The sequence below is a fragment of the Lagopus leucura genome, unplaced genomic scaffold (assembly GCF_019238085.1).
Source record: "Lagopus leucura isolate 7727_CA_CO unplaced genomic scaffold, USGS_WTPT01 259-6_obj-0_obj, whole genome shotgun sequence".
NCBI classification, from domain to species: Eukaryota; Metazoa; Chordata; class Aves; order Galliformes; family Phasianidae; genus Lagopus; species Lagopus leucura.
Window position 1 is genome coordinate 25,593 of NW_024962908.1, and position 26,658 is coordinate 52,250.

A 26,658-nucleotide genomic window follows, 5' to 3' on the forward strand; every position below is an offset into this window, starting at 1 on the left:
CCCCTGCCGGCAGCGCCGCCGCCCGGGGACGCGCGCGAACCGTGAGCGCGATTCCACCCCCAGGCGCGGATTTACGGAACGAACACGTAGAAAAGAACCGTTTTTCTTTTAATCTCAGCCTACGCTCCTCCCCTCGAGGTTAAAAGGTTTGGCTTTTATTCTGTGCACACGCTGATCTTTCCAATACTGAAAGACGGATCATCGAGAATAAGCAAAAATAGTTAAAAAATAAAGCATTTGTAAGAGAGCGTTCACACAGCGCTCTGCTGGCTGCGGAGCAACGACGGCGCCCTCGCCTCTCCCCGGCTCCCCTCCCCCGGCACTGTGCACGGCGCCGCGGGTCCCGCCGCTCCCCCCCTCCCTCGCCCACAGCCGGGGGTCACTGAGTGCAGCAGGGGCCGAGGGCAGAGCTTTGCCCCCCGCGTCTGTGCGGGTGTCGCAGCACCCACCTGACGCAGGAGATGAATTCTGAACGTTGAACTTTGGTCTTGGGCAAACGGGGAAGGAAAGGCGTTCAGCTCGTTGTTTTCACACGCATCGCTGCAGGGATGATGCAGCTGAAGGCTGTTTGCTTTCAACTTTTTCGGGTTGGTAAACCATGACTCCAAACAACAAGTCCAGCAAACCGTCATGCGGAACCCCCAGCCCTGATTCGACTTTTCAGAGCATTTCTTGTACCTCCACGCAGCCCAGGAGGGACCAAAGGGCTTTAAAAACAGAACGATTTAAAGATGGAGGGGCAGAACTCAAACAGTTGCCGGCCTGCTGAGCTGGGCAGGCATCGCTTCCAGAGGCGGCGGCTGCAGCAGGGACTCGAGAGAAAGTCACCTGGTGCTGCGTTCCTTACATCCTCTTCAGGGCAGCCCTCAGCCACACGAATCTGACGCTGTGTAAGATAACGTCATTGGCTCCACGTTTAATTACTGCTTTTTTTCTTTATCATCTCAGCACAGGAAGGTGGGAGGGGGGAGCTGTGATTGGAAAATACTAGGGACAGCTCTCCAGTTTGGGAGCGGAGAAATTCTTGGTTCCTGCATCCTACAGGAGCCTGGGAATGAAGCTGAAGGCAGAAGGAACAGGTGGGAAACCCCTGCAATCAACTGAGCAATTGCCACCCTACTGAAAGGCATCTGCCTCGCTATGGCTTTGGATGAGCCAGAAAAAGAAACTGCTTGCCTGGAACATCGCTGGGGTCAGGGTGCCAGCAGAGCTGCAAAGCTCCGTGGTTTGTGAGAAATGCAGATCCTTGACATGCCATCCCCAAAGGTGAAGCGTGATCTCATTCCCACGGGTGGAATCCTGGCCTCCAGGAATCACAGGCAAAATGCAACGGGAGCACGATTCTGTCCAGCACAAAATTCAAAAGATGCGTTCACGTAACACTTGGTTTCTTCTTCAGCATATTCGATTTCACTGCTTTTAAAAATAAAACCCTCCCCTGTGTCTCTTTTCCTTTAGGGACCAGAAGACCACAGAGGATGCCTGAGTCACGCTCTTAATTCCAGCCAAAAGGGGAAAATCCATCATTTAGGGAACCCACTGCTCCTGCTGCAGTCATTACCCAGATGAAGCAGCTAGGGTCTGTTTTTCCAGCAACGTAAATGCAACCACGAGACGTGAGTGACTCACAGCTCTGGGCAAACGCCTCCCAGACAGAGGAGGGAGCGCATGTGTGCACTGCCAGAGAACCTTGAGTGCTTCAGCATCCGAGATTGAGACCCCCTGTTAGCCATGAACACACAGCCGCCGTTCCACCACCACGAAGGGAAGCACTGCGTGCGGATGAAGCACAGCTCGGAAGCGGCTGCAGGGCTGAGATGCGCGTGGCTCACAGCCTCCCTCGTTACCAACACGGCTCAGTGGCTTCTGGGGAAATTCTGTTTGCTTGGTTTACAAGGAGACAAAACTCCAATTAAGACAGCGGAGCTCCTCATAAACTTAAGATTTGTTCCAACGCACGCCAGAATTTCACCATCACCAAAGCTGCACTGTGCAGAGCTTTCCAAATCCATGGGCTCTACCCAAATCCAAGCTACTCTGGACTCTGTGTCATGCCATTAAAACAAAGATCGCATGAAGACGAGCAGCACAGGGCGTTCAGCTATGGACATAAACAACTAAAATCGAAAGGGAGGTGACAAATCATACAGCAACCTTTCACCGCTTTGACCTGGAATAAAAACGCTGATGTCCATCTGAACACAGCCTGATCCTGCGGCGCACACCGGAGGAAGATGAAGTTCAGGCACTGCGTGAAGAAATGCCAGAGAAATAATTAAAAAGCACTTCTTCTTTTTCTGCCAACCACCCTTTTAAAAGGAATAAAACCCAGCCCTAAAACGTACCCTAAAATAATTTGCTTAAAACTTCCTAAAAGCAAAAGCAACTTTGTGTGGGAAGAGGGGCAGAGGAACTCAGATCCCCCCAGAACAGCCTGCCTCTGTTGCACCACTCTGAGGTCTGCTCCCGCACTTACACACACACTTAGCTTCACGCCCATTAAGTCTAATGGGCCTATTAATACTTATAAATTAAGGATGAGTGTAAGTGTCCATAGGATGAAGGCCACAGCCAGGAACCTGGCTCGCAGGATGAGCTGCTGGCACTCACACATTTTCTGTGTAGTCTTTGGAGATCCTTGCAAACACCTTTTCTCCTCTTAGCACACCTCATAAAGGTCAGCGTGCCAGGTCTGCAGCCAGCAGTTCCTTCCCTTCCATCCCTAGCACCTGCAGGTCCTGCGTGCAGCTCATCTTCCAAAGATACTGAGAAGATTAATTGCCAATTAGAGCCACATCCATCAGATCGTCATCTTCTTCCCCAATCAGAAACTCAGGGCTGGGCCGGGACGGCCGCTCTGCCGACAGGATGGCGCTGCTGGCCATGGAGAGGGGCTGGTCGGCTGAGATGGGGGATTTCGACCAGCTCTCCGGCTTCATGCCGTGAGATTTCTTCTTGTCTCTGTCTTTATCCCGATCCCGATCTCTGTCCCGGTCCTTGTCTTTCACTTTTTTCTTCTCTTTTTTGTGCTTCTTATGCTTTTCTGAGCTGTATTCAGGCAACGGCCTGATGCCATCGTCAGAGCTGGGGCTGTTCTGATAGGACTTCTCTGCTATGGAAGAGCCCGACTCGCTCTCGCTGTCTATGTTTTGGGGAGTGTATGCTGGTGACTTACTGTGGCTGGGAGAGCAGCGTTCGTGTTTTGGAGTAGATCCACTGATTAAAGGGGATCCGTAGCTTTTGGAAGAAGCCATCTGAGGCCGCAAGCCATCCCCGCCTCCTTCCCCAGGTTTCTGCAAAGTTACTTTGGCTTTAATACTAGGAGAACCACCATCGTGTTTGCTGATGATGATTTTGGCCACTCCAGTGCTTCCAACATTTTTGGAATCTGAAGCCTTCTTGGAAGAGTCAACGGATCCTCCGGAAACAGAGACTTTAGATTTTTCTTTGTCGCTCTTCTCTCGCTTGCCCTGGAACTCGCCCCCAGACATGTTGTGTTTGGAGGACATAGCATGGCTCGAGGAATTGGAACTCGGCCCCATCTGTCCATCCATTGGGTCATCTCCACCAGGCCCGCTAGTGACGACCCCATGTTTCAGTTTGTCTATGACTGCAGTCAGAGATGGCTTCTTATTTCTGCTAGGAGACTTGCCTTTGGAACTTCCATGCTGGTTTTGAGACGAAGACATAGAAGACCCACTGGATGAGAAGGAAGATGAAGATGCCGTGGAAGAATTTGATGACGGAGGCGGCTTCTGTGACATAGACCCAGAGGATCCCATTCCTGAAGACGATTTCATACTCGAGCTCGACCCGGTCCCAGACATATGAGAGCCTCCAGAACCTGAACTGATAGGTGACTTTGCTTTAGATGACGGGGGAGTGCCTGGAACAGGCTTCATGGGAGAAGCGAGCTTGTCAGAACCTCCTGAGGGTCTAGAATGAGATGGAGAGATGTTTGGTTTACTCATGGAAGGGTTCATAAGTGACGATGGCTTTCCTTGAGGCTTCATCTTGGTACTTCCAGAACCGCTGCTGAGGCCGTGTTTGGTGATGGGGGAGGATCCGGGTTTTCCCACGGACTGAACTGAGCTCTTGGACGGACCTGAACTGGAGCCACCCTGGCTTGAGTAGAGGCTGCTGCTCATCTTTGAGCCAGAAGACCCTTCTGATTTGCTGCTTTTAATTTTGCCTGAGGTTGAAGAAGAGGAAGAAGAGGAGGAGGAGGAGGAATGGCTATGATGGCTTTTGCTGCTGGAGGAGGTGACAGAGCCGCTACTCGTATACTGGCCATGAGAAGACGGTTTGCCAACAGTCACAGTTCCTTTTGGGATCTGGATTGTGATTTTTGGAATAGGAGGAGTAGCTACACCGGGAGGAGTCTGAGATCTGCCTGAACTCCCAGGAGATTTGGACCCACCAGTGCTTGCTGGCGGTGTGAAAGGCCTGTTGGACGAACTGTGGGACGGAGACTTCCCATCTGTCTCCTGCTTCTTCCTCTTTGGAAGCTTCTCTTTACTTTTGCCGTCACTGGAGGGCGTCCGGCTGCGCTTCCCCGGCTTCCCATCTATTCCAGAACCTGCCATGTTACCTCCTGAACCATTGCCTTCTTTTACCCGTTTCTGAGACTTTTCTTTCCCTAAATCCCCTGCGTTCAGTAAGGGGCTCTGACCTCCGCTGTGATGCTCCATGATGTCAGAGGACCCCAGCGCTTTGCTTGCAGCTGCTATGATGCTAAAATCTACTGTATCAGATGGGTTGCTCCCCTTAAATTTATTCTCCCCCCCATCGCCCCCCAACACTTGTACTCCCAAAGTACTCAGAGCCTGAGATGCATAGCCCTTGAAATCATCCGTGTCCCCACTCTGACTACTCTCGTCAAAGTACTCCTCCGCAAAGCCACTTTGGCTCTGACTGTTTAGCAAGTCAGGATTGAAATCTACCCCATCTGGGAAAAAATGGTTTGAAGAATCACTGTTGGGGCTCACAGCAGCATCTGCTATCAGGTCTGCTGGATCCGTGTACGGGTTCTCGCTATTGTTTGTCTGAAAAACATCTGGGTCAAAGAGGGCACTTTGTGAATGCCCCGAACTAGAGGAGTCCCTCACGGGAGTGCCGATGGGTGGACAGTCCTCGTTAGTGGCAGGTAGCTTGGAAGCCTCCTCTGCTATGTCCGAAAGGATATCAGTAACGTCGGCTCCAATGCTGTCTGAACTAGAAAGTCGAACCATTCTCTGAATACTGGGCTGCGAGTGAGGTATGGGCTGGGGGTACGTAGCAGGAGGAGTGCTGCATTGACTGGGTGCTGGAGTAATATGAGGGGTGTCCAGGGTGTCTGCAGTCATGTTGACATCAAAAATGGGATTCTGGGAGTCAACGTCCATTGAAAAAAGCTCCCTCTGGAAATCATCCTCAGTCTGATGCTTGGGCTTGTCGGCAGGCATGCGGGATTTTTTTTTCTTTTGCTTACTCCCCCCAGGGCCCACTTCCATTCTGGGAGAGCCAGAGGAAGAGTTCTGCCTTTCAAGAGGGCTGCTCCCATACAGAGTGGAGAAATCCTGGGGAGGATTCTCTTTAAGGAGGTTCATGAGCATGGGGTGGTTCTTGGTGTTGCCTGCTGGTGAGGATAATGGTGGTGGTGTGTGATGGGGAGGGGTAGGACTCGAGCCAATGGCAGACCCCACATTCCCTGTGATCTGTAACAAACTAGTGAGAATTGGGTTCTGAGACACTTTGCTGAAGTCCTCCCCGTGGCCCACCGAGTCATGCCTCTCTTTCATGCTTATGCTCATGTTAAACAAAGTGGTGATGGGCCCCCCAGGAAAAGTGTTGGTTGGGGTGGTGGTACCACTCATTGGGTTGCTGCCCGTGGTCATGCCATACCCTGGGCTGCTGGCTGGGGGAAGGTTTTTCTTCACCATATCTTCTACTGTCTCTGCAATGAGGGACAAGGCCGGCGTATCTGCTTGAATCGTTTCTGCTTTCCTACGAATTGCTCTCATGGTGACAGGAATGGACATACATCTGCAGGACACAAACAAAGGGCTCAGCATCTACCCTGCTGCCTCACAGCAATGCTTCCTGAGCTCGTTTTAACCACTTCATCACACGTAAGGCAAGCAATAAGGCTTTTGGGCACAAGAGAGCAGCAGGTCCAGCCTCTGATCCCACATCTCACTGCTCTGAGGTGGGGATATAACAACACTCTTTTGGAAAATGCTCCAGATAGAGACCAATTGTCCTGATCACTACATAGGAATACTGGGAAACTATTCATTTTTAGCTGACCAGCCACTGATTCTAGCTGCTGCTAAGTTTCTTTTGGAGACTGTTTTTGCACTGCCAGTTCTGCCCCTCAAAGTTGAGCTTTCTGTAGTATGAAAAACTGGGTGTGATGCCATCAAAGACACTCACATATAACTGTACTTGCTAGTTACTGTATGTTGGCTTACAGACAGCACCCAAAGCAACACCAAATGAAGGAACAAAAACATCCAACTTACCTTTGAACAACTTTGGCAATGAAATCATCTGTACAGATCAGAGCATCAGATAGCCCTTTGTATAGCTTACAGTTCACATGAGTAGAGTCTTGCACATCCATTACCACTGAAAGAGAGAAGGCATTTAGAAGAAATGAAAACTCTAGTTACAGTGGAAGAAAAGGCTGACATCCTCCCCTGAAATACATTATGCTCTTACCACACACCAGAGAGTCATTCACAGGATGCTGAAAAGATACACTAAAACAGGAGTCTGAGAGAGGACAAACTTCAAACTGCAGGATCCCAGGAGAATCTGAAAGACATAGGAACTATGAAATCAGAGAACACAGGAGATTAACCAGAAGTACTGGCTCAATACACTTCAACAAAAAAGGGGAAAAAGAAATGGAAAAACCCAGGGTTCTTTATTTTTTGCACAATATATCCCACTTGTTGCTGTACCCACCTTCCTTTAAAACTGTTCGCTTGACACAGCTGCCAATCAGTGTGTTGTATGCCACTTGGTGTCTGATCAAATTGAGGATAAGAGGAACCCGGCCGGGGTGCTGGAAGGCGATTTTGCTGATCAATGTTCCTTGAAGGCTTCTTCCATCTGGGAGAGGAGCATCCTTGTTCAGAAAGTAACAGTGCTGCTGTCCTGGAAGAGCCTGATAAACAATTTGTGCTTTATTCCAGCTAGTACTGAGTGCAAGGCAATAAAACAGCTAGGAAGGAAAGTGCAGCCTCCAGAATCAAGTGATGCCAAACCACCTTTCTGGCAGAAAATGTACCAGAATTCTAATGACTGAACAGCACAGCCTTTAACTATGAATAAATGCTGTACCAGTTTCCTCTATCCTGCTTGAAGGACACCTGAAATAAACAAAAGCCCCACACTGCTCACCTACAAGCACAGCACCCTGACTGTAACAACGTACTTACTGCGTAGAAGCGCATATTGTGGTTCAAAGGGATGGGATCGGCCTCCTTGGATAATTCAAACTGTGTGATCAGCTCATACAGGGGTACAAACGCTGGTGCTGTGTCAAACAACGGAATGCCTGGAAAAAAATGGCAAAGAACAATAGCACCTGGGAGCTGGAAAGAGGCGAAGGGGAGCTGCTGTCTAGGAAAGGAAGCCGAGTGGGTTCTTATCGCAAACAGAGCTCAAAACCTTAAGTAACTTTTATGGCACGCTTTAAAAAACAGCAGCAATTTATTAATGAAAACCCAGGCAGGATCTGTCTCCCAGATCTGCAGCTCACCTGTGCAGCTCTGAAGTTTCTGAATGAAAGCTCGGGACACCGGAATGGGACGTGGGAATTTCAAGAAGAAGCAAGCTGGTAAATCCACGCTGTTGGCACTGGTGATTGATGAGAAAGATGGAGTTCTGGAATATTGAGTTAACACAAGGTCTTGTTAGATGCAGGGCATGGCTCTGGCTCCTCTACGTGTGCCAGACTCGCAATTTATTCTTTTCTCAAACACAAGCAGACTGTTACACTGCCTTAAAAAGTAAAAGGCGCTCCTTAGAAGTACAGCAGGTGCCCAACACACACAGCTCTCAGCTTCAAAAAACACTATGTGCACTCATCTCCCCATCCTAACTTCAAAAGAAGGCTGAAGGTTGGATTTGCATCTGAACAAGACTACTGAGACAGGCCTGGGCCAAGGCCCTTTGCTCACCCTTTGCTGTCCACTGGATGAGAACCCATGATCAGCGGCGCAATGGGAAGTTTGTACATCGCCATGGTTCCCTCAACTGTCACCGACACGTTCATCCCCAAAGATCGAGGAACTGCGAGACGAGGCAAGAGACAAAGAACAAAGGAAGCTGATGAAAAAAACGAAGCAAGCTTTATGAATTATCCCAAGTGGAAATGCATCACTTTCTCCACGTGGCAGAGCAGTCTGCAGCGGCTTTGACAAGTGACCTACCATTGCTCTCATGCAAAATAACAGGGGCTCCAGTGCCATCTTCAAATAAATCATAGGGCGAGACGTAATACTTGAGATTCATAAGGAGACCTGAAGGAGAGAGGCTTATGAACAAGCATCTGGATGATGTAACTGAACCCAATCATTGTTAACCCCTGCAAGCACATAACACAGCACTGTGACTCAGCACGTGCTGCACAGAGCTCCTAAAGCACCTTGAAAGAGCTGCCAAAGACCAAACACGGCCAAGTGCCACAGTGCTGCGACGCATGGCTTGGTAAAGGAGAAACAGCACTCTGGATCACGTGGGACTTACAGGTATTTCACCACCTTGTCCTTCTCTGAGTTGCATTTTTCATCATTAACATGAATTGATGATAATAAAGGGAACCCTGGACAAAATCATCCTTTCCTTTCTTTTTTAAGCATTAATCAAAGATACCTCCGCTCCTTGGGGTGAGATAGCCAACACTGCCATGGAGAATCTTGTCCAGTGGGTTTGCGTTGGTGGCTTGCCTGCAAGAGAGGCCATCACCAGTTTGCAGTGAGCCAAAACCACACCTGAAGCCACAACTCATGTGCTGATGGAAGCCTGAAGATCTTAACTCGATATATACACTGCTCAGCTGCTTATCTCAAACTTCACACAGCTACAGGCAAAGCAGAAGCCACTTTTATTGCTACAGCACAGATGCTTTATCTCCTGATTCCACAGCAGTAAAAGATGAGGAAATGCAGCTCCATTTTTGACTGTGAAACATCGTTATCACTAATCCATCTAGCTACAGCTATTTTTTTGGCCTTCTAGACTTTTTTCAGTTGAATTCTGTAGTTAAAAGGATACTGGTAAATTCCAGAAAGCTCTGAGCAATAGTTTCAGTCTCCCTTTACCACTCTCCTCTGCTAGCACAGCCTTTTTAAACTTCAGTGCTGTGCTTGTTAGCAGTAGTGTCACAATACATAGGCATTGGTAGTGGATACATGGATACACAGTGCCTAGCATGATTAACAACCAGTCCCCCTGATACAGCAATACCACCACCAAACAAGCAGCAAGTCGTAGCAATGTGCTTACCAATACATCCCTGCCATTTTGGAGAGATCCAGCTCCAAGGACTGAAGAGCCAAGTACATTTTAGTTTTGAGTTTGCTGGGAATAAAATAAGGGAAAAGAAGAAACAGTCAGAACAATTAAAAGGAACTGTACAAAAAAATGGAACTGCCAGGAGCTCTGGCTGAGAAGCTGCAGCACTTTGCACAGGTGAAGCACTCTGAAGTGTTAACTTTTCAGTTTGCATTCCCACTGTGAGTTCAGTACTCCTCATGCACTGTGCACCATGCAAGGCACAGGGATGAAGTCAGCACGATGAAGGAACAGCAGGAGCAGTGAGAAGTTACACACAGAACTACAAGCCTGAAGGCTTGCTCACTGTTACACATGTGGATGTAAACAAATGCACTGCATGTTCCAGACTTACTTGTCTCCTGGCAACTTATACAGGTTCACAAGCCCCCTCAGATGCTTAGAAAATTCATCAAAATTTTTCTCCCTGAAAATAAAAGGGAGGAAAAGTAACATTTATTCAGATGTGTTGCAGGTAAGGCTGTGTTTGTACAAGTTACATTAGCACAGACAGGAGGTCACTTCAGAAGAGATTTTTGCCACGTCAAAACTAAGTGTGGTGTCCTTTAAATGATCCAGGTTTAATGACTGATGAATGCTGTGCTGTGACCTGCAAGATATCATGCACAGCAGCCAGGATGAGAAACATCTGAACCAAAGCCAGGAGTCCTCCTGGAGAAGGGGAGAGACTTTGTGGGGAAAGAACAGTTAGGAGATGTTCTGTGTTTCCAAGCACGAAACAGCATCAGATCAAAATCAGAACATGCAACAGCTCTTGTTGCTCACCTCAGATGTTGCACCAATTCTGGACAGCTCTGAAAAGGAAAGAACACACAGCAATATCAACGTCAAATGCATCAGTTTAAGTCTTTGTGCAGCACAGTAGCTGTAAAATATCAGGACAGGGAAATCTGTGAGCACCAGCTTGTGATGAGAAGCAACCAAACGTTCACAACTACACTGCTATGTTTCTAGTTCTGCAGGATGACAGCAATGCTATTTCGTCTTAAACCACTAATTTGGAATAAACTTTTGAGGGCTGTGATGCTTAAGGCTGAAAGCCCACGATTTTATAACAGAGACTTTACAAGCAGTCCGATTTCAGAGCAGCTACATCAATGAAAACTGCAAACTCAAACTCCCTATGGAGGAGGGAAGTAAAGCCATTTTCTTACATTTTCTTAACCACAACATTCACAGTTTTAGTACTTTCCATTCATAGATCTAAGCTTTGTAAGATTAATTTCCCTGTTCTTCCCCCAGAAATGACACTTTCAGAATCATGCCTGTAACTTCCTCAAGGAATTTTTTCAGTTGTAAAGCTATTCAAAGAAAAAGAGAAGACCATCAGTAGAACTGTCCTTGCACAAACAAACATTAAACCGCAGGAACAGATCGCTCCATGGGAGCTCTGATCTTCCAGCAGAACAAGCAGCAAAGGTACAACATTAGGTTTGGTGGAATGTTCAGTATAATCCATTTTCTCTGCTCAAGCTAAAGGGGAGCAAAAAGGAAGCAGTTCCAAAAACAGAGGCGTTTTTCTTGCCTCTCTCAGTAATACGTACCACAGGGTTTTCTCCATGGTGAGCCACCTTGACATCACACAGCAGCCCTGTAGGATCTAACTGGACTTCCACATAGAACATGTCTGAAGTGATGTAACATTCAGTGCCATTTGCACTGAGGTGAGATCCGAGGCTTACATACAAAACAAAACAAAAATTGCCATGAGATGCACACGAGAAACAGCCAAACCAGCAGTGAGGTTATGATGTACAGACAAGAGAGGCCTCTGCTGTACAACAAAGGAGAAGCCTTACCCGTTTTGTCTGGCTATGGACTCCAAGCGATCCGTCATGGCAGGCAGAGAAGACACTGAACAAAGAGAGCAAAAATGAGCCTTACTGAGACTGAACAGCTCTCCAGCAGTGATGTATCAGCACCAAAAGCAATCTCCACTCCTTACTCATGCCCCACTCCACACTCAGAAAACAAGCAGAATCATTTCGCATAGAGAAAAACAAACATTCTCAGAAGAAATGAGAGACAGCGGGTTTTCATCTACAAGTGGAATTCAGGCATGGGCAATAAGAATGAAAATAACACAGGCAAACCTCACTGGTAACGACACACAAGAGACAAGCAGGCTCTGTAACCGTGAGCACCACGAGCACAGCGAGCTGTGCCAGCAGCAGCCTTGCAGGTTGCTCTAATGCAGAGCATTTCACTGTATATCACTGTGAAGCATTTCCTAAGCGCAGGCACAGGACGTACCAACCTTTTAATGCTTTTTGCAAGGTCTCCAAACAGCTCACCAGATGTTGGTGCCCCCCAGAGTTCATCACAACTCGCTTTTCCTACGTCAGAAAGAAGAAGAAAAATGGTCTTTCAAAGTTTCACTCCACGAGAGAAAATTGCCACAATTTTCCTTCAGCCGAGTGAGATTTATTCAGGTAATTAAAGGCAGATTAGATCCCAAAATTACATCCTCATTTTGATTCCTCTACCAGAATCATCTCCATATTGACAGCGGGTAACAAAAGCAGGTCTGGAATTGATTTTTTTTTTTTAAAGCAACTTGCTCACGTGAAAGACCAGACCGTAACAACTTCATCAGTACAAGCTAGGAGTTGTATGAGAGCAGCCAGAGAAATAAAGAGAGGTTAACTTTTAACACCACAGCGTTTGATGATGCTCTTCCCTGCCTTCCGCTCTTTTCTACCCTCACCACGGCCAGTATTTCAAAGCCACACCTGACTGAACTAACACTGAGTTTTGAACATCACTGAAAAGGAAACTGCAGAGCCCTCCTGCTCAGAGCCCAGCGCTTCTCACCATGACTTGACGGACCAGCTTCATGGTTTCTGTCCAAGGCCTGTTTTGGTTGTACTTTGTGTGAAGTCTTTCTAAGAGACTGCTCATCTTATTCAGCTTCTCTGCCTCTGTCAGACAAACCGCAAGGAAAACATAGAAAAAAGAGAATGTGAGCTGACAGCACAGCCCTACCAACCCGGGACCCACTCAGCCTTTACAAATGCTTGCCATGCCCCACAGGTTCCCATCTACACGGCGTGGGGCTCTACAAACTCATTCTGGTATACTTTAGAAAGTTCCACTGTTATGGAAGGTGATGAAAGGGGACACAGGGCAAAACTCTGGTGTTGGACGGATCAAATACAAAAGTCCCGTGGGGAAAGAGTTCATTTTTCTGGCAACGCGTACACAAGGGAACGTGAATTTCAGTAGCATTATAATTCAATGCTTTTCCCCCTTTTTTGACAAGGATTTTTTCTATAGTTGCATTTGACCAAACTGCAAACAGCAGACAGCACCACCAGCACAAACTGTCGCTGGTATTTCTGGCTCCAAGACAAACACGAGCCTGCAGCATCAGAACTGCCACAGCAAAAGGCCCTGCAAGCCCTCACCTGCAGAACCTGAAGGGTTTGCTTACTGACACACAGATATCACGGACTTAATGCCGACCCCATCAAATCCAAGCAAGAAACAACCAAAGGTTTATTAAACGCTTTTGGACACTTCTCTCAGCTCCGGCACAAAACGAGGCCGTGGGAGGTCGCTTCGGGCCCAGCCGGCAGGACGGGGCGCTCGGCACAACCGACGGCGGCGGCGGTTTGGTGCGGTGAGCTCCGGCTGTCGCGGCACGGCGACATCGCACAGCTCAGCGCTCCCTGCAGAGCCTCGCACACCGTGACGGGAGGAAACCCCCCTGCCGGGCCGGGCCCGCCCTGCGCCTCCACACAGCGGCCGCGCCCCGCTAGGCGGCACTCACCCTCAGCGCCTCCCGGCACCGCCTTCATGCCGCGGGGAGGGGAGGGGCGGCCGGCGGCCGAGCCGCAGCGCCGGGATCGCCTGGAGAAACGGAAAGGGAACGGGAAAGCCGCGGCCGGGCCGCTCCGCTCCGGCCTCAGGCGGCGACGCCCGCCGCCATCTCTCTCCGGCCGCGGCTGCTCCGAGCGCGCGACGATCCCACTTCTCGCGAGAACTTCTGAGTCTCGCGAGAGGAAGGGAGTCGCGGTGGAGAGGCGGAGCGTTCCGTTCAGGCCCCGCCCCCCCACTCCAAACCGCCTTCCGAATGCCGATTGGCGGGGAGGGGCGGAGCGCGCGTGCCTCCATAAAGAGCCGCCTGGACGGAAGAGGCGGGGCTTCGTCCACTCCCCGTGCCAGAGCAAAGTTCGCTAGCCGCTCTCGCGAGACGACAGTGCGCGCGCGCACTACCCTCCGCCTTTCCTCTTCTCACCGCTTGAAATCTCGCGGGGGAGGGCTCAGGCTGATTCTCGCGAGAAGCGGCCGTCATCTCGCGAGACTTGGCGGGTGCCCCCCTTGGCCGCGGAGCCGTTTCGCTTTGGGAAGTGAGCGGGGGGCGCTGGGGCCGGGCCGGGCCGGGGCGGCGGGGCCGAAGGGCCGCGCGGTGAGGCCCGGTGCTGAGGGTGGGGACAGGGCGGGCGGGGACAGGACAGGACGGGAGGGGAGGGATCGTGGGCCCAGGTCCCGCCTTCCCGGGGCTCCCCCCGCGGCGGCGCTGCCCTCCGGGCCTGGGCCCCTCGAATGAGGCGCTGAGGCCCGGTGCCCTTCCCCCCCCCCCCCGGTTCCGCCCCCCCCCCCCCTTCCCCGTTCTTCCCTTCCGCCCCGCGCTCTCCGCCCCGCTCCCCATGCGGCAGGGGGTGCCGGCGGCAGGGGGGCGGTGAATGGTGCGAACGGAGGGCGCTGAGGGAGTTTGAAGTTCGGGGGTTTCGGAGGAGCGCCTCCCCCTCCCCCTGTCCGAGCACAGTGGAGGAGGAATGCCAAACCCGGAGAGACATGGGGGCAAGAAGGATGGGGGCGGCGGGGGGGCCTCGCAGCACACGCCGGGCAGCTCCAACAGCAAGGAGAGGCACCGGGTGGCTTCCAGGCACAAGAGGCACAAATCGCGGCACTCCAAGGAGTCACCGTTGGCCGCCCAGGAGACGGCGGCACCTCTGGGAGCTGTGATCAAACCGCTGGTGGAGTACGATGACATCAGTTCGGATTCGGACACCTTCTCGGATGATGTGGCCCTCAAATTGGACAGGAGGGAGAACGAGGAGAGGAAAGCGGATAGGAGCGAAAGGACGCAGAAGCACCGGCACCACCAGCACAAACGCATCCGTGAGCTGATGAAGAGCAAACAGGCAGAGAAAGACAGGAAGTTGGAAAAGAGCCTGGAGGCCTCCAGCAGGTCCGGGTCTACCAAGGACAGGGTATCGGGGTCCTCCAAGAGACTGCTTGAAAGCGGGGAGCACCCGAAGGCGCTGTCCTCAAAGAGTAGCAACAAGGAGTCCCGCTCAGCCAAAGCGCACAAGGAGAAGTCCAGGAAGGATCGGGAGCTCAAGTCCAGCCACAAAGAGCGCAGTAAAAGCCATCGCAAAAGGGAAGCTCCCAAAAGTTATAAAACCGTCGACAGTCCGAAGCGGAAATCCAGGAGTCCCCACAGAAAATGGTTGGACAGCCCGAAATTGGACGACAGCCCTTCTGGAGCCTCCTACATCCAGGAGTACGACCTCAGCCCGCCCCGCTCGCATACATCCAGTAACTACGATCCCTACAGGAAGAGCCCCGGCGGCTCGTCGCGCCGGCAGTCCATCAGCCCGCCCTACAAGGAACCCGTGGCCTACCAGTCCAACACACGGTCTCCCAGTCCCTACAGCCGGAGGCAGAGGTCCATAAGCCCCTATAACAGGAGGCGCTCCTCGAGCTACGAAAGGGGGAGCGGATCGTACAGCGGGCGCTCGCCGAGTCCCTATGGCCGAAGGCGCTCCAGCAGCCCCTTTGCTGCCAAGCGCTCCATGAGCCGAAGCCCCATAGCCAGGTGTGTGCTCTCCACGGTGACTTCTTCCTCCTGGGGAATGGGGGAGGGAGCGGGGGGAGAGGATGCCTTGGGGTGGCTGGGTGTTAACCCCCCTCTGTGTCCGGACTTGGCCTGCTCTGGAGCAGCGCCGCGATTTGGCGGCACGGCGCTCAGTGTGCGATTGCTGTGGGGCAGGTTCCTTGCTGTTTCCTGCAGAGTGGTGTTCACACTTGAGGAAACACCTCCTGGCTGGCGCTGAGCAGCATCCATGTTGGCTCACAGCAGTGGCTGGGGAAGCAGCGAGCCCCGGGGATTGAGTTACGCTCACCTCTGGAGGTGGCCCCCCTGGCAGGGGGGAGCTGAGCTGTGTGCAGCACAGGGCCTGGATGCTCCTCGCTGCTGTGCAGCTCAGTGGGAGGAATGTGTTCACCTCTGCTGGAACCCCTTATCTGTTTGCTGCGTGTGGAAATCTGATCATGCTCTTCAGGAGGGTTGTCTGTGTCTTGTGTGTTTTGCTCTTTCTGAACTGACTTTTTTTTTTCTCTCTCTTCTTGAATTAGATGACCACACGTAAGCTCCATCTTTTCAGCCTAAACTTTCTTTTCTCAGTACTAGAGTTACCACTTTCCCTTCTGAAATTGGGGCATTCTGGAAAGGCAGGTAGAAATCATCTGCGTTTTGTCTTTCTTTAGACTTTAGAGGGAAACTTTTATTTGAAGGCGGTGTTGACTCTGTTTTATTTCAGGTCTTCATTAATCTTCCTGTTCTGTACACAAATACGTGGTCTAATGTTGTTTTTTCTTTCTAGCTTCAGATTCTGTTAAGTGAGTTTCCTGTTGTCACCGTGGCTGCTGTGGAGCTTTGGTTGTGGCTCCATGGCAATTAAGATGTGACCTGGAATGTAATAACTATAGAACTGCTCTGCACTGTGCTGCATCCTCTGCTCCAAATATGAGCTGTGCCTGAGCAGGCTGCTCCAAGACGTGCTTGTGAGCAGTGGGTTTCAACTGCTTGGGGTTTCTTGAGTTGAGCCTTTACTCTTAAAGCTCTTTGTGAGGAATTTTGTTGTCCATGGGGCAGTGGAATTGTAGCCTTTGTCCTCACTGTGAGAGACGTACTGGTTCTAGTGGCCTGGAAGCTGTTAAGTAAAATCTACCTCTTCTCCTATGATTATTTTTTTTGAAGCAGAGGTGCTCCTGGCCCTCTCTTAAATCCCAGAGGTAATGAGGGATAGTCCTCGACGTCTCTTTTCCCTCCCCTCAGTTCTTTCTGCTGTGGTGGCACAGCTCTCAGAGGCTCTTTGCTAATGCTTTTGGAGGGGTAAAACCAGCAGGTATCCTTCATGGTGCGGCCGTGTGCTGTGGTGTGTGTTAAATGTCCCCCCTCAGCCCCGTGCAGCAGGAAACCACCTGGAAACTGAAGTGTATGAGAGGTTCTGCCCCCTCGTATTGTTGTGTAGCATTTCCCAACCCAGAGCTTGCTCCTTCTGTAAATGGCTGCTTGCATCTGTGTTGAGAAATCAAGCTGTTATCTTTTCCTGATCTTAATTATGGGAACAACTTTGAGGCGCTCTGTGCTGCTCCTCTGTAGCGTGGTACAAGAGACTTTTCCAGGGTATCTTTGATTCTCTGACGAAATGCTTGAACCCCCAAGCACCACAGATTCCAAAGGTTGCTTACTGTTTACGCTTGGTTTGTATTGAGTTCTTTGGGTCTCTGGCTTCAGTTCGTAGCCTCCTGCTCTTCTCCCTTTCCTGAGCTGCTGCCTCTCTGCGTGATGCATCCTTGTGCAGCAGAATAAAAACTGATGTGTCGCACCTTCAGAAAATACTCCTCTGAAGTGAATCCCTGGTAAAGGACAGAGGGAATTTAAGGTGTTTTCCATATGTTAGGCAAATTGTAAGTTGTAATTCATGCATTGGTTTTGCTTCCTTGAGCTCACAGCCTGCGTGCTGAAGCAGTTGGTGGAAGTTTATGGTCAGACGTCTGTGCCAGAAGTCACAGATGCTCCCAGCTGCCTGCTGCCACCCCTCAGGGCTGCTCAGGAGCTCACCTGCAGGCAGAGATCAGCCGAGCTTCCTTTCCAGCACTTCTGAGGCTGGCTTTGGTTGGCTGCTGCAGAGGAGTGGACAGAGGCAGCCGAGTGCCCTGAGCGGCCGCTGCTGACTGCTGATCCTGTGGAGGAACAGGAGTGGTTTGGGAGGGGAAGCATCTCAAATGGGCAGGCTTGTGCAGTGAACACCTGACTGTGGCTGAAGTCCTTCAAAGGAGGTAACACAGGCTTTTCTGGGCCGCTGCATTATTTCTGCTGGCTGAAAATACGAGTTGTTTTAGTTTGTCTTAGCGCATTCAGTGTTTTCTTTAATCTCCGTGTCCAATCTACAGTGTTAGGGAACTGAATCAAAGTGCTGTGCTGGTTGGAAAGAATACAGAATGTTTGCATTTCAAATGGCTATGCAAAACAACTTGCTTTCAATTGAGGAGAAAATAGGGATGATTTGGTCAGCAGGGAAAATAACAGATGTGGTTTGCCATTCCTCCTTGTTGTTGCAGCAAAGGATAGAAGAAAAAATTCCAAAGTGGTTCAGCTTGCTGAAGGTGGGCTGTGTGCACACCAGCTGCAGGCAGGGATCTGTGGGGCAGCAGCCTCTGCATGGCTCAGGGTTGTTGGGTGTGCAGGAATAACAGCCTTTGGTTGGGCTTCTTTCTTGAGCAATTCACACTGTGGGCTGTGCACTCAGACTTCCTGGCTGCTGCTGCCCTCTGCTCTTCTGCCTCCCAGCACTGCTGTCTCCAGGTGCTCCTGGGCGTTTGCACAGCAGGGTTTGGGAGCACGTGGATTTGGGGACTGCTGCCCAGTGCTTCAGCTCTGACAGCTGCTAACTGTAGGGCCACGAAGATGGTGAAGGGCCTGGAGCATCTCTCCTATGAAGAAAGGCTGAGTGAACTGGGTCTGTTCAGCCTTGAGAAAAGAAGACTGAGAGGGGACCTGATCCAGGTCTATCAGTATCTGAGGTGTGGGGGGCAGAATGGCGAGGCCGGACTCTTTTCAGTGCTGAGTGGAGACAGGACAAGGGGAAACGGCTGGAAACTGCAGCATAGGAAGTTCTGCACAAATGCATGAAGGAACTTCTGTACAGTGAGGTGACGGAGCACTGGAACAGGCTGCCCAGGGAGGTGGTGGAGTCTCCTTCTCTGGAGATGTTCAAGACCTGCCTGGATGCCGACCTGTGCGACCTGCTGTAGGGAACTGCTTTGGCAGGGGGTTGGACTCCATGAGCTCTGGAGGTCCCTTCCAACCCCTACAATTCTGTGATGCTGTGGTCTTTCTTGCGGTGTGCATCTGGGGTTTCCAGTGTGCCCCCCTCCAAAGCCTGTTCTAACTTTTGGTTATATTGCATTTCTAAAGGGTTCTTCATTGTTAACAGCTTTGTGCTTATTCACAGTCATCGTGGTTAGTTTCTTGGGTCTCTGATTTCCAGCGCTCACAAGACAGCGAGGTGCTCTCTTTAATTCCAGAGCACCTTTATCCCGATGGAGATCTGCGTGTTTGGTGGAGGAGAAGCAGGGCGAGTGGTGGCTGCAAGTGGAGGCTGTTAGGGTGAGAGGGGGGCAGGCTGCAGGCGGAGCAGTGGGGCTGTGCACAGCGCTGCTGGCTTCACCCTTCCTCCTGGTGGCCCTGCAGTGGCTGTGCTCCTACCTAACAGTGTGACAGATAAGGTTAAAAAATAAAAATAATAGTAGAGTGCTGATGCAGAAACTTCCTCTGTGTGCTGAAACAGAATGTGGCTCTGCAGGCAGGGAAATTGGTGTAACTGGTGGGGGGGGGGAGGCATGGGAAAGTGAGTGTTGGAGAGCCTTAAATAGCGAATCCAAGAGAACTGCAGTAGGGAATGCTAATCCCCAACCTGTTTGTGGTTGTAGTAAACTACATCCTTACAGGATCCATTAGGGATGTCTTCCTTAGCCTGCAAATGTCTCTGGGCGTAGTGGAAACGCATTTTCAGCTCCTGGCAACTTTGCTGGTGAGCTGCAGTCTGGGCAGCAAGCTGTGCCCGAGATGTTAATTCATCAAGCAGAAACCTTGGAAAAAGCCACGATCCTGAGGCAGCACCACAGAGCAAGGACTGCCCACAGGGGCCGTTCTCTGAGCACAGCGACTTGAGACTTGGGCTGGTACTTCATGGTAGGGACAAATGCCTGCTGTTAGGGCAGCGAGGGCTTTGTAACTCCTGCATTTTCAAAGCTGGATGTGCTCCCAATAATTCACTGTGGAATAAAAGTCACCTCGGAGCTCTTCTCTCACTTTCTTGTCAGCTGACACGACTCCTCCGGTTCCTCCCTAAGCAGAGCAGGCAGCCCTGTCTCATGGTAACTGAGGGCATGCACTGGAACTACCAGTTTCCAGTTCTGTTGTGGTTTTAATGCTGTTCCTCCATCAGCCCCCACTGCACTGCACGTCCCCCAGCGCTGTGTTCCCTGCTTGCTGCTGAAAACCTGCTCAAAGCACAGCAGAGTTCTCTCTGCGTGCAGATTCGTAGAGCCCTTCTGTTGGAGGTGAAGACTGAGACCCTCTGAACACACCTCAAACAGAACTAGAAGTCTTTTTTTAGTGTTCTTTTTTCCTTCCTGAATCACAACATGCAAATGTAAGTTCTGATGATGGTAAGTAAAAGAAGCAGGGGAAGGATGAGCTTGAAGTGAGACATTTCCTGAGGCGGCGTTCCCGTGGGGGCAACCATATTTTATCTGTTGTTTCCTCTAAAGCTGTACATAATGACTATGAAGGATTTGTAAACTGCCAGCTCGTGATCTCGACTGAAGTCTTCTGTTTGGTGCAGCTGTGATCTCATCTCTACCTGGAGACTTGTCTTCCCTGGTTTGCCTTAGCAGCGGGGCTGTAGGGGGCTGGGTGCTGACCTGGAGCTCACGCTGCTCTGCCCAGCAATGTGGTTCTGCTGTCTTTATTCCCTCTGGTAGGTGTGAGGGCCTGGCTGAACGGAGCTGAGCGGCCGCGGGGCTGCGGTGTTTCATAGAGAGCTGCTGAGGCTGGGGAGCAGCTCAGAGTTGGTGAGATGTTCTGTTTCATTTCTCTTCTTCTGCTCGCAGGAAGTCTGTGAAGTCCCGAAGCAGAAGCCCGGGATATTCGAGACACTCATCATCTCACAGCAAAAAGCAGAGGTCTGGGTCCCGCAGTCGCCATTCCAGTATATCACCCACAAGGCTGCCCCTGAACTCCAGCCTGGGGGCAGAGCTCAGCAGGAAGAAAAAGGAGCGAGCGGCGGCGGCGGCGGCGGCTGCGAAGGTGGATGGGAAGGAGGTGAAGGGCTCCCCTGTTTTCCTGTCGAAAAAGGAGAACAGCTTAGCTGAACTGAAGGAGTCTGGAGCAGAATCTAAAAAGGTCGTCAAAAGCGTTCGATCTGAAAAGTCGTCGTCAGATACAGAATTAGTTAATTTGCTGTGTTCAAATGCAGAGACTAAAGCACCTGCAGAGACAACAAAAGCCAAGGCAGAGGAGAACTCGGAAAGGAAGCATCCCGTTCCAGTGAGAGATTCGAAACAGCCGGGAACAAAAGACTCGAAGCCTGCAGCAGCGACAGAGGACCTTCGATCTCCAAAGGAGACAGAGCCAGCAGAGAAGGAGATTCCCCCCCCGCTGCCCTCCATCAAATCACCTCCTCCGCCTCTGCCGACCACCACACCGCCGCCCCCGACTCCTCCGCTGCCGCCTCTGCCTCCATCGCCTGCTGTTCCACCTTTGCCTCCATCCCAGCAGACTCCCGTTCAGGCTCCTCCTTCGGTCCCAACGTCTTTGTCATCATCTTCCCACCCAAGGACGTCTACTTTATCCTCTCAGGTGAACTCCCAGTCCTCTGTGCAAGTCGCTACAAAAACACAAGCGTCTGTGACGGCTGCTATCCCACACCTGAAAACTTCAACGTTGCCTCCGCTTCCGCTCCCCCCTATTTTAGTTGGGGAAGATGACTTGGATAGGTAAGGTCACACACAGGGTCCTGTCTGTGTTTCCAGGCACGGAGTCGCAAGCAGGCAGGTTCTGGTGGTTGGTTTGGAGGTTGCTGGCTTGTCTTGCGCGGTGCTTTGAAGACCGTCCCATTGCATGGCCGCTCCTGTGTGTGGCTTGTTGGCTCCTTGTGGAGACTTCTGTCATCCTGTGTGGGTAGTTACTGCTTTCTCACTGAGGAAGGGAGGGTTGGCTGCTCTTAGTGCTAGCTGGTAAAAATTTCACATTGCTTTGGTTTTATTTACCATAGTAATGAAGGATCCCGAATGAAGGACCCCTTGGTGTTGCAGCCATTTGCACAAAATGCTTTCTTATTTAATTTGCCCCAAACCTGTACTTAAGTAACAGAAAAGACCTTCACAATTCCAACACAGGAATGCAGTGTAGAGCTATTTCTGGTCCAAATTCATGGAGTGTGCAGGCCGTGCCCGCATGTTAAAGAATAAAAGGCATTAGTTCAGCTTAAGTTTTGATTACTTAAGGAATGAGTATTTAATGATTAAGAAGCAGGTATTTTTTTGTTTGCAAATGGGGTAAAACTGCACCAGCTTCAACTTTTTTGTCTATCGATATATGTGTCCAAGAGCTGATCTCAGGAGGTGAGCAGACATGGCTGTGATGCTTCCAGCTGTAACTGATGCCCGTCCCTCCCTGCCATGCAGTGTGCCCTCCGTCTCTGTTGCGTCCTGCATGCGTAGTGGCATTGCAGTGTAAGCTTGAAGTGGAAGGAAACCCTTTCTCCTATCACTTCTAATCAGAGCATGCAGACTTGATCCTGTCCTGCAATTGTATATCTTGCTGCTCTGGATTTTGGCTGGCTGTAGCTCCTAATACGAACTTGTCTGGAGAAACTTGCTCTGCTTTTTGAATTGATGATGCACCACTGGCTGTTAAACGCAGGGAGTGGACGCAGTGAGCTTTTCCCCCTGGCAGGATGGGAATCCCCACATTGCCTGCTGAGTGGTAGCTGTGTGGCAGTGAAAGAACTCACTCTTCATCACTGACTTCGTACTTATGAACAGATCTTACAAATAGACTGTTTTACATGCTCAGTCTGGGCAAACATTATATCCATGTAAGATTTGGGAACGGGCTCTGAAGCACAAGCAAACCTTCTTCACTTAGAGACTCTTCAACCCTTTCCTGATGCTTGCCAGGCTCCCAGGAACGATCTGCCTGTGCGGATCAGCTGAGCTGTGCCATGGGCTGCTCCCACTTGCAGGAAGGCAGCAGGAGGAAGCAGAAGCAGCTGGTGTCAGTGTCACACGTGCTTGTTTAATGTTGCACTGAAAAATCTATTTGCTTGCATAAGTTTTTTAGGAACACCTGGCTGCCCTCACAGTGCTCTGTGAAGTTGAAAATACAGCCTGATTGTGTTCTTAGTGTTCTGGAGCATGGAGGACAGGGGAGAGGGTCTGTGTGTCTGTGTCAGGCTGCTGGCATTCAGGTTTATCATCCTTAAGCCTGGGCAGCTCTGAAGTGTCTGGCTTCTTCACTGTGAAGAAATCCTGGTGAGAAGCCCAAATGTTCTGGCAGTAATTAAAGCTATAGCGACCAGCTAATAGAAGATAATGAAGTGGCTGCAAAGTGCTGAAAGGGAGCAGTGTGTCCACAAGGTGTGCTGGGTGTTGGTCAGAGGGGGAGAAGGGAACCCAGGCAGTGTGGGTGTCAGTGCCACAGCCCCTCCAGCACATCTGTGCCCTTCCCAGGGGAGTCCTCTGAATGAATTCATATTTGATGTGCATTGGGAAAAGACTGCAGCTTTTCTTTTTTTTTTAAGTTGGGGTCAAAGGGCTCGAGTGTAGCACATGTTATAGGATATTTATGTGGTATCAGAAGCAAACGGTGTCCCAAGTAAAAGGGGATCAAACATGAAGCCAGGTAGCTGCTTGTTAGTTACTGTGAGCCTACGGTCTGTTAAGAGCCAGGCATCACGTTGGTGTTTTAAATACACGTATGAAATCAGTGAGGAAAGCTCTGTTTGAACACAGTTTGACTTCCCAGGGCTCCTCTGAAGGGATTTCTCAGGTTTGGTGCAGCACCCTGCAGTGCCATCCTGCACACCGAGGCTCCCAGGCAGTGGGGGCTGAGGTCAGGGCACACAGCTCTCCTGCTGCTTCCAGTGCTCTGCCCAGAGCAGCGTTCACAGTGAGGGTTTTCCTCCAGAGGGCTGAGTGAGTGTGCATTGTTGGACTCCACAGCTGAGCGCTGAGTTCTGCAGCAGCAGGATAAGATGACTCGCTGTTCCTTCTCAGATATCAGAGCTCAGTGCCCAGGCTGTATCTTGCTTTGTCTTGCTTGCATCTTAACTGTATTTCACAAGAGATTTTTGGGCAAATTCGGCAGTGCTTGCTGGGAGAATCAGAAGAACGACCTGCTTCCAGATCTTATTTATGTGGAGATCTCAGTGCTGATGAGCATTAGATGCTGCTGCTGACACACAGCAAACCTCCTGCTGGCTGTCCAGAAAGCAAGCCCTGCAATTGTTTGTATTGCTTCATTTTTCTGTGCTGGGATTTACATATAGAAGAATTCCTGGCTGCTCAGACCTAGGAATTCTTCCTGCTGCAAACAAACATGAGAGAGAAATTAGGCTCTGCTGTTGAGCCTCGTGCCAGTCCAAACCAACCTTCTCTGCCATCCATAATTTAATTAAAAAAAAATCTGCTCTCTCAATGATAAGCACAAGTTAGAGCTCTGTTTCAGTCCTTGCTATGAAGTTAAGTGACTTTCAGAGAGGTTCAGCTGTGGTTGTGCAGCTTGAGCAAGTGCTGTTTGCAGAGGGCAGCGTGCTCTGTTTGAAGATGGTGCATCCAAATGCAACGCTTTCCTGACCGATTATTGTACAATGTAAGGCTGCTCTCATTTTACACTTTGCTATGCTAATTTTCCTAAGTTTATGCTCTCAGATAGAGAGCTTTTGTCCTACCGTAGGATTTTTGTTTGCTTGTTACCTCTGAAGTCTGATTTCTGTATTGTATCGACTTTTCGGAGTTTAGTCCAAAAGAGATTCTTCCTCCAAAACCTGTGAAGAAAGATAGAGAGCAGAGACCACGGCATTTACTCACGGACCTCCCGCTCCCTCCAGAGCTCCCTGGAGGGGATCCATCTCCTCCTGACTCCCCGGAACCAAAGGCAGCCACACCACCTCAGCAACCCTTCAAAAAGAGACCAAAGTAAGGCTGACTTTCTTTCTTCAGCTTTTCCAAGTTGTTGGGTTTTCTGTTTCTTCACGCAGCTGTCGGTGAGGGCTCTAAAGCTTCAAGGTAGAGCTGTGGTCCAGGCTGTGACTCCAGAAGAGCTGACTGCTGTCCTGTGCAGCCCGTGCTCTGTGTGGAGATGGTGCTCTTGAAAGCGCAGTCGCTTCTGAAATTGAATCTGGCAGCTGCTTTGCCAGCTTTCCCCACTGTTTGTTGGATGGAAAGAGCACTTAATGTGTGCTTATGAATCTTCAGCCAGGCTTAGTTCCCTTTTATTGCAGTTCTTCTGTCCTCAGACAGGGAGGTGCTGTCTCCATTGGGAGAAATGCAGCGTGGAAAAATGCAGTTCATATTCCTGTTTTTGTACGTGTTCTTATTTGCTGTGGGTGGTTTTGTGTTCTGCCCACTCGCAGCTGAAGGCTACTTGCCATCTATTTTAGAATGAACAGCAACCTGTCAGGTAAGAAGGGGTGCTGTCTGTCATTCACCAAATGGAGGTGGCAGTTCAGGCTGTGTATTGAAGCTGTGGCAGCCTGTTGTCCTTCCCCCAGTGCTGGAGACAGCTGGAGTGTGCCGTGTTCTGATACTCAGCCACATCTACACTGGAAGCTGTCCCAATCTTCTGACCTAACTGTAGCCTTTACACCAGAGAAACTTCCTGCTGAGCATCCCTGCATAAAGCTCTTGGTGCTTTGGGAGGTTATTCACAATAGAAGAATAGAGAATATTGTTACCCAGAATAATAGATCTAAGGTGCATAATGAGGTCTCTGTAGAAATGCGTGCAGTTACCCACATGGGTGCGAGGGCAAATTCTGCATTTGTTTTTGGGGATACTTTCTAGAACCATCAGATAGAGGATTATGAGGGGCTGTGGGAGAGGTGGAGCACGTGGCTGTGCAGCAGCCTTCAGGTGGGTGTCTAACAGTCCCCTCTGGCTTCTTTCAGAATCTGTTGTCCTCGGTATGGGGAAAGGAGGCAGACAGAAAGCGACTGGGGGAAGCGCTGTGTGGACAAGTTTGATATCATCGGGATTATTGGAGAAGGGACGTATGGGCAGGTGTACAAAGCCAAGGACAAGGACACAGGTAAAGGTGCCACGTGGCTTCAGGTTGGCCCCACTTCTCCAAGGCCTCCTTACCATGGGTGTGCATAGAACACTCCGTGTTGGTGATGGTGCCAGGGAATGGTGAATGGCTGTAGGGCTTGAATGGTTATTTATGTAGTGTGTTTTGAAAAGGGGTGAAAGAATAGAGGCTCTGACATGCTGCTAACTGAGCATCCAGCTGCCCTCTGTGTTTGTGAAGCTGTGTACCCAACGTGCACGGCTTGGCTGCAGCCACAGGTGCCAACTGAGGCCCTGCTGTTTAAATGTGTTCTTGTTGAGTTTTATTGTAGCAGAGCCTGTAAAAAGGGCCGGAGCTGTGTGGGGTAATTTCAGTTCACCCGTCTGATTTTCCACTGAAGCAAACTAGGAGGAGCTCCGGTGTCACCTGCCTTGAGTTGCTGGCCTGGTGACTGCAGTCAGAGCGCTGTTAACACAAAGTAGCTGAGTGGCAGCTGAAGCAGCTCTTTTGTTTCTCAGTGGATGTTGACTGTGTCCATAGTTACTTCCTGCTGGGAGCCCTCAGAGCTGCTGGCAGTGATGCATGCAGAGGCTCTGAGGCTGGTTTGTCCTGCAGGTGAACTGGTAGCTCTCAAGAAGGTGCGGCTGGACAATGAGAAGGAGGGCTTCCCCATCACGGCCATCCGCGAGATCAAAATCCTTCGGCAGCTGATCCATCGTAGCGTTGTGAACATGAAGGAAATCGTCACGGACAAACAAGATGCACTGGATTTCAAAAAGGACAAAGGTATTTGCTGCAGGGTGTGGTTTCAATTAGGCAAAAAGGTGATGCAACTTCATTTGTTTGCGAATGTAAAACTAGAAATCTTTCTGTGCATGTAGATTTGTTGTTGTGTTCCTCCTTGATGTGTGGCTCCAGCACGTTTGGCCTCTGGATTTGACCTCCCAGCAAAGGTTAGGCTTGGTTAGGGTTGAGGTTAGGCTTGGTTAGGGTTGAGG

General features: G+C 50.5%; 2 protein-coding genes across 6 annotated transcripts in view; one reads left to right on the forward strand and one right to left on the reverse strand.

Moving 5' to 3' along the window:
• Nucleotides 1-87: 87 nt before the first annotated feature.
• MED1 (mediator complex subunit 1) lies at nt 88-13,446 on the reverse strand. The gene is made up of 17 exons (XM_042891038.1): nt 13,340-13,446; nt 12,382-12,488; nt 11,825-11,903; nt 11,367-11,421; nt 11,112-11,244; nt 10,333-10,361; nt 9,902-9,973; nt 9,499-9,573; nt 8,866-8,939; nt 8,424-8,513; nt 8,172-8,283; nt 7,751-7,875; nt 7,428-7,546; nt 6,952-7,153; nt 6,703-6,798; nt 6,504-6,609; nt 88-6,024 (listed from the first exon to the last, which is right to left on the reverse strand). The coding sequence occupies exons 1-17, from the start codon at nt 13,365-13,367 to the stop codon at nt 2,775-2,777; spliced, it is 4,752 nt and encodes a 1,583-aa protein (XP_042746972.1). The 5' UTR covers nt 13,368-13,446; the 3' UTR covers nt 88-2,774.
• Nucleotides 13,447-14,167: 721 nt separating this feature from the next.
• The window catches only part of CDK12 (cyclin dependent kinase 12), a 22,910-nt gene continuing 10,419 nt past the window's right edge, over nt 14,168-26,658 (forward strand). For 4 of the 5 annotated variants that reach the window (XM_042891025.1, XM_042891028.1, XM_042891027.1 and 1 more), the window contains exons 1-5: nt 14,168-15,394; nt 20,482-21,366; nt 24,394-24,570; nt 25,542-25,681; nt 26,276-26,446. In XM_042891025.1, the coding sequence (XP_042746959.1) occupies nt 14,349-15,394; nt 20,482-21,366; nt 24,394-24,570; nt 25,542-25,681; nt 26,276-26,446 (2,419 nt within the window). In that variant the 5' untranslated portion in view covers nt 14,168-14,348. The remainder of the gene's footprint in view (nt 15,395-20,481; nt 21,367-24,393; nt 24,571-25,541; nt 25,682-26,275; nt 26,447-26,658) is intronic. The other variant, XM_042891030.1, reaches the window with a different exon arrangement.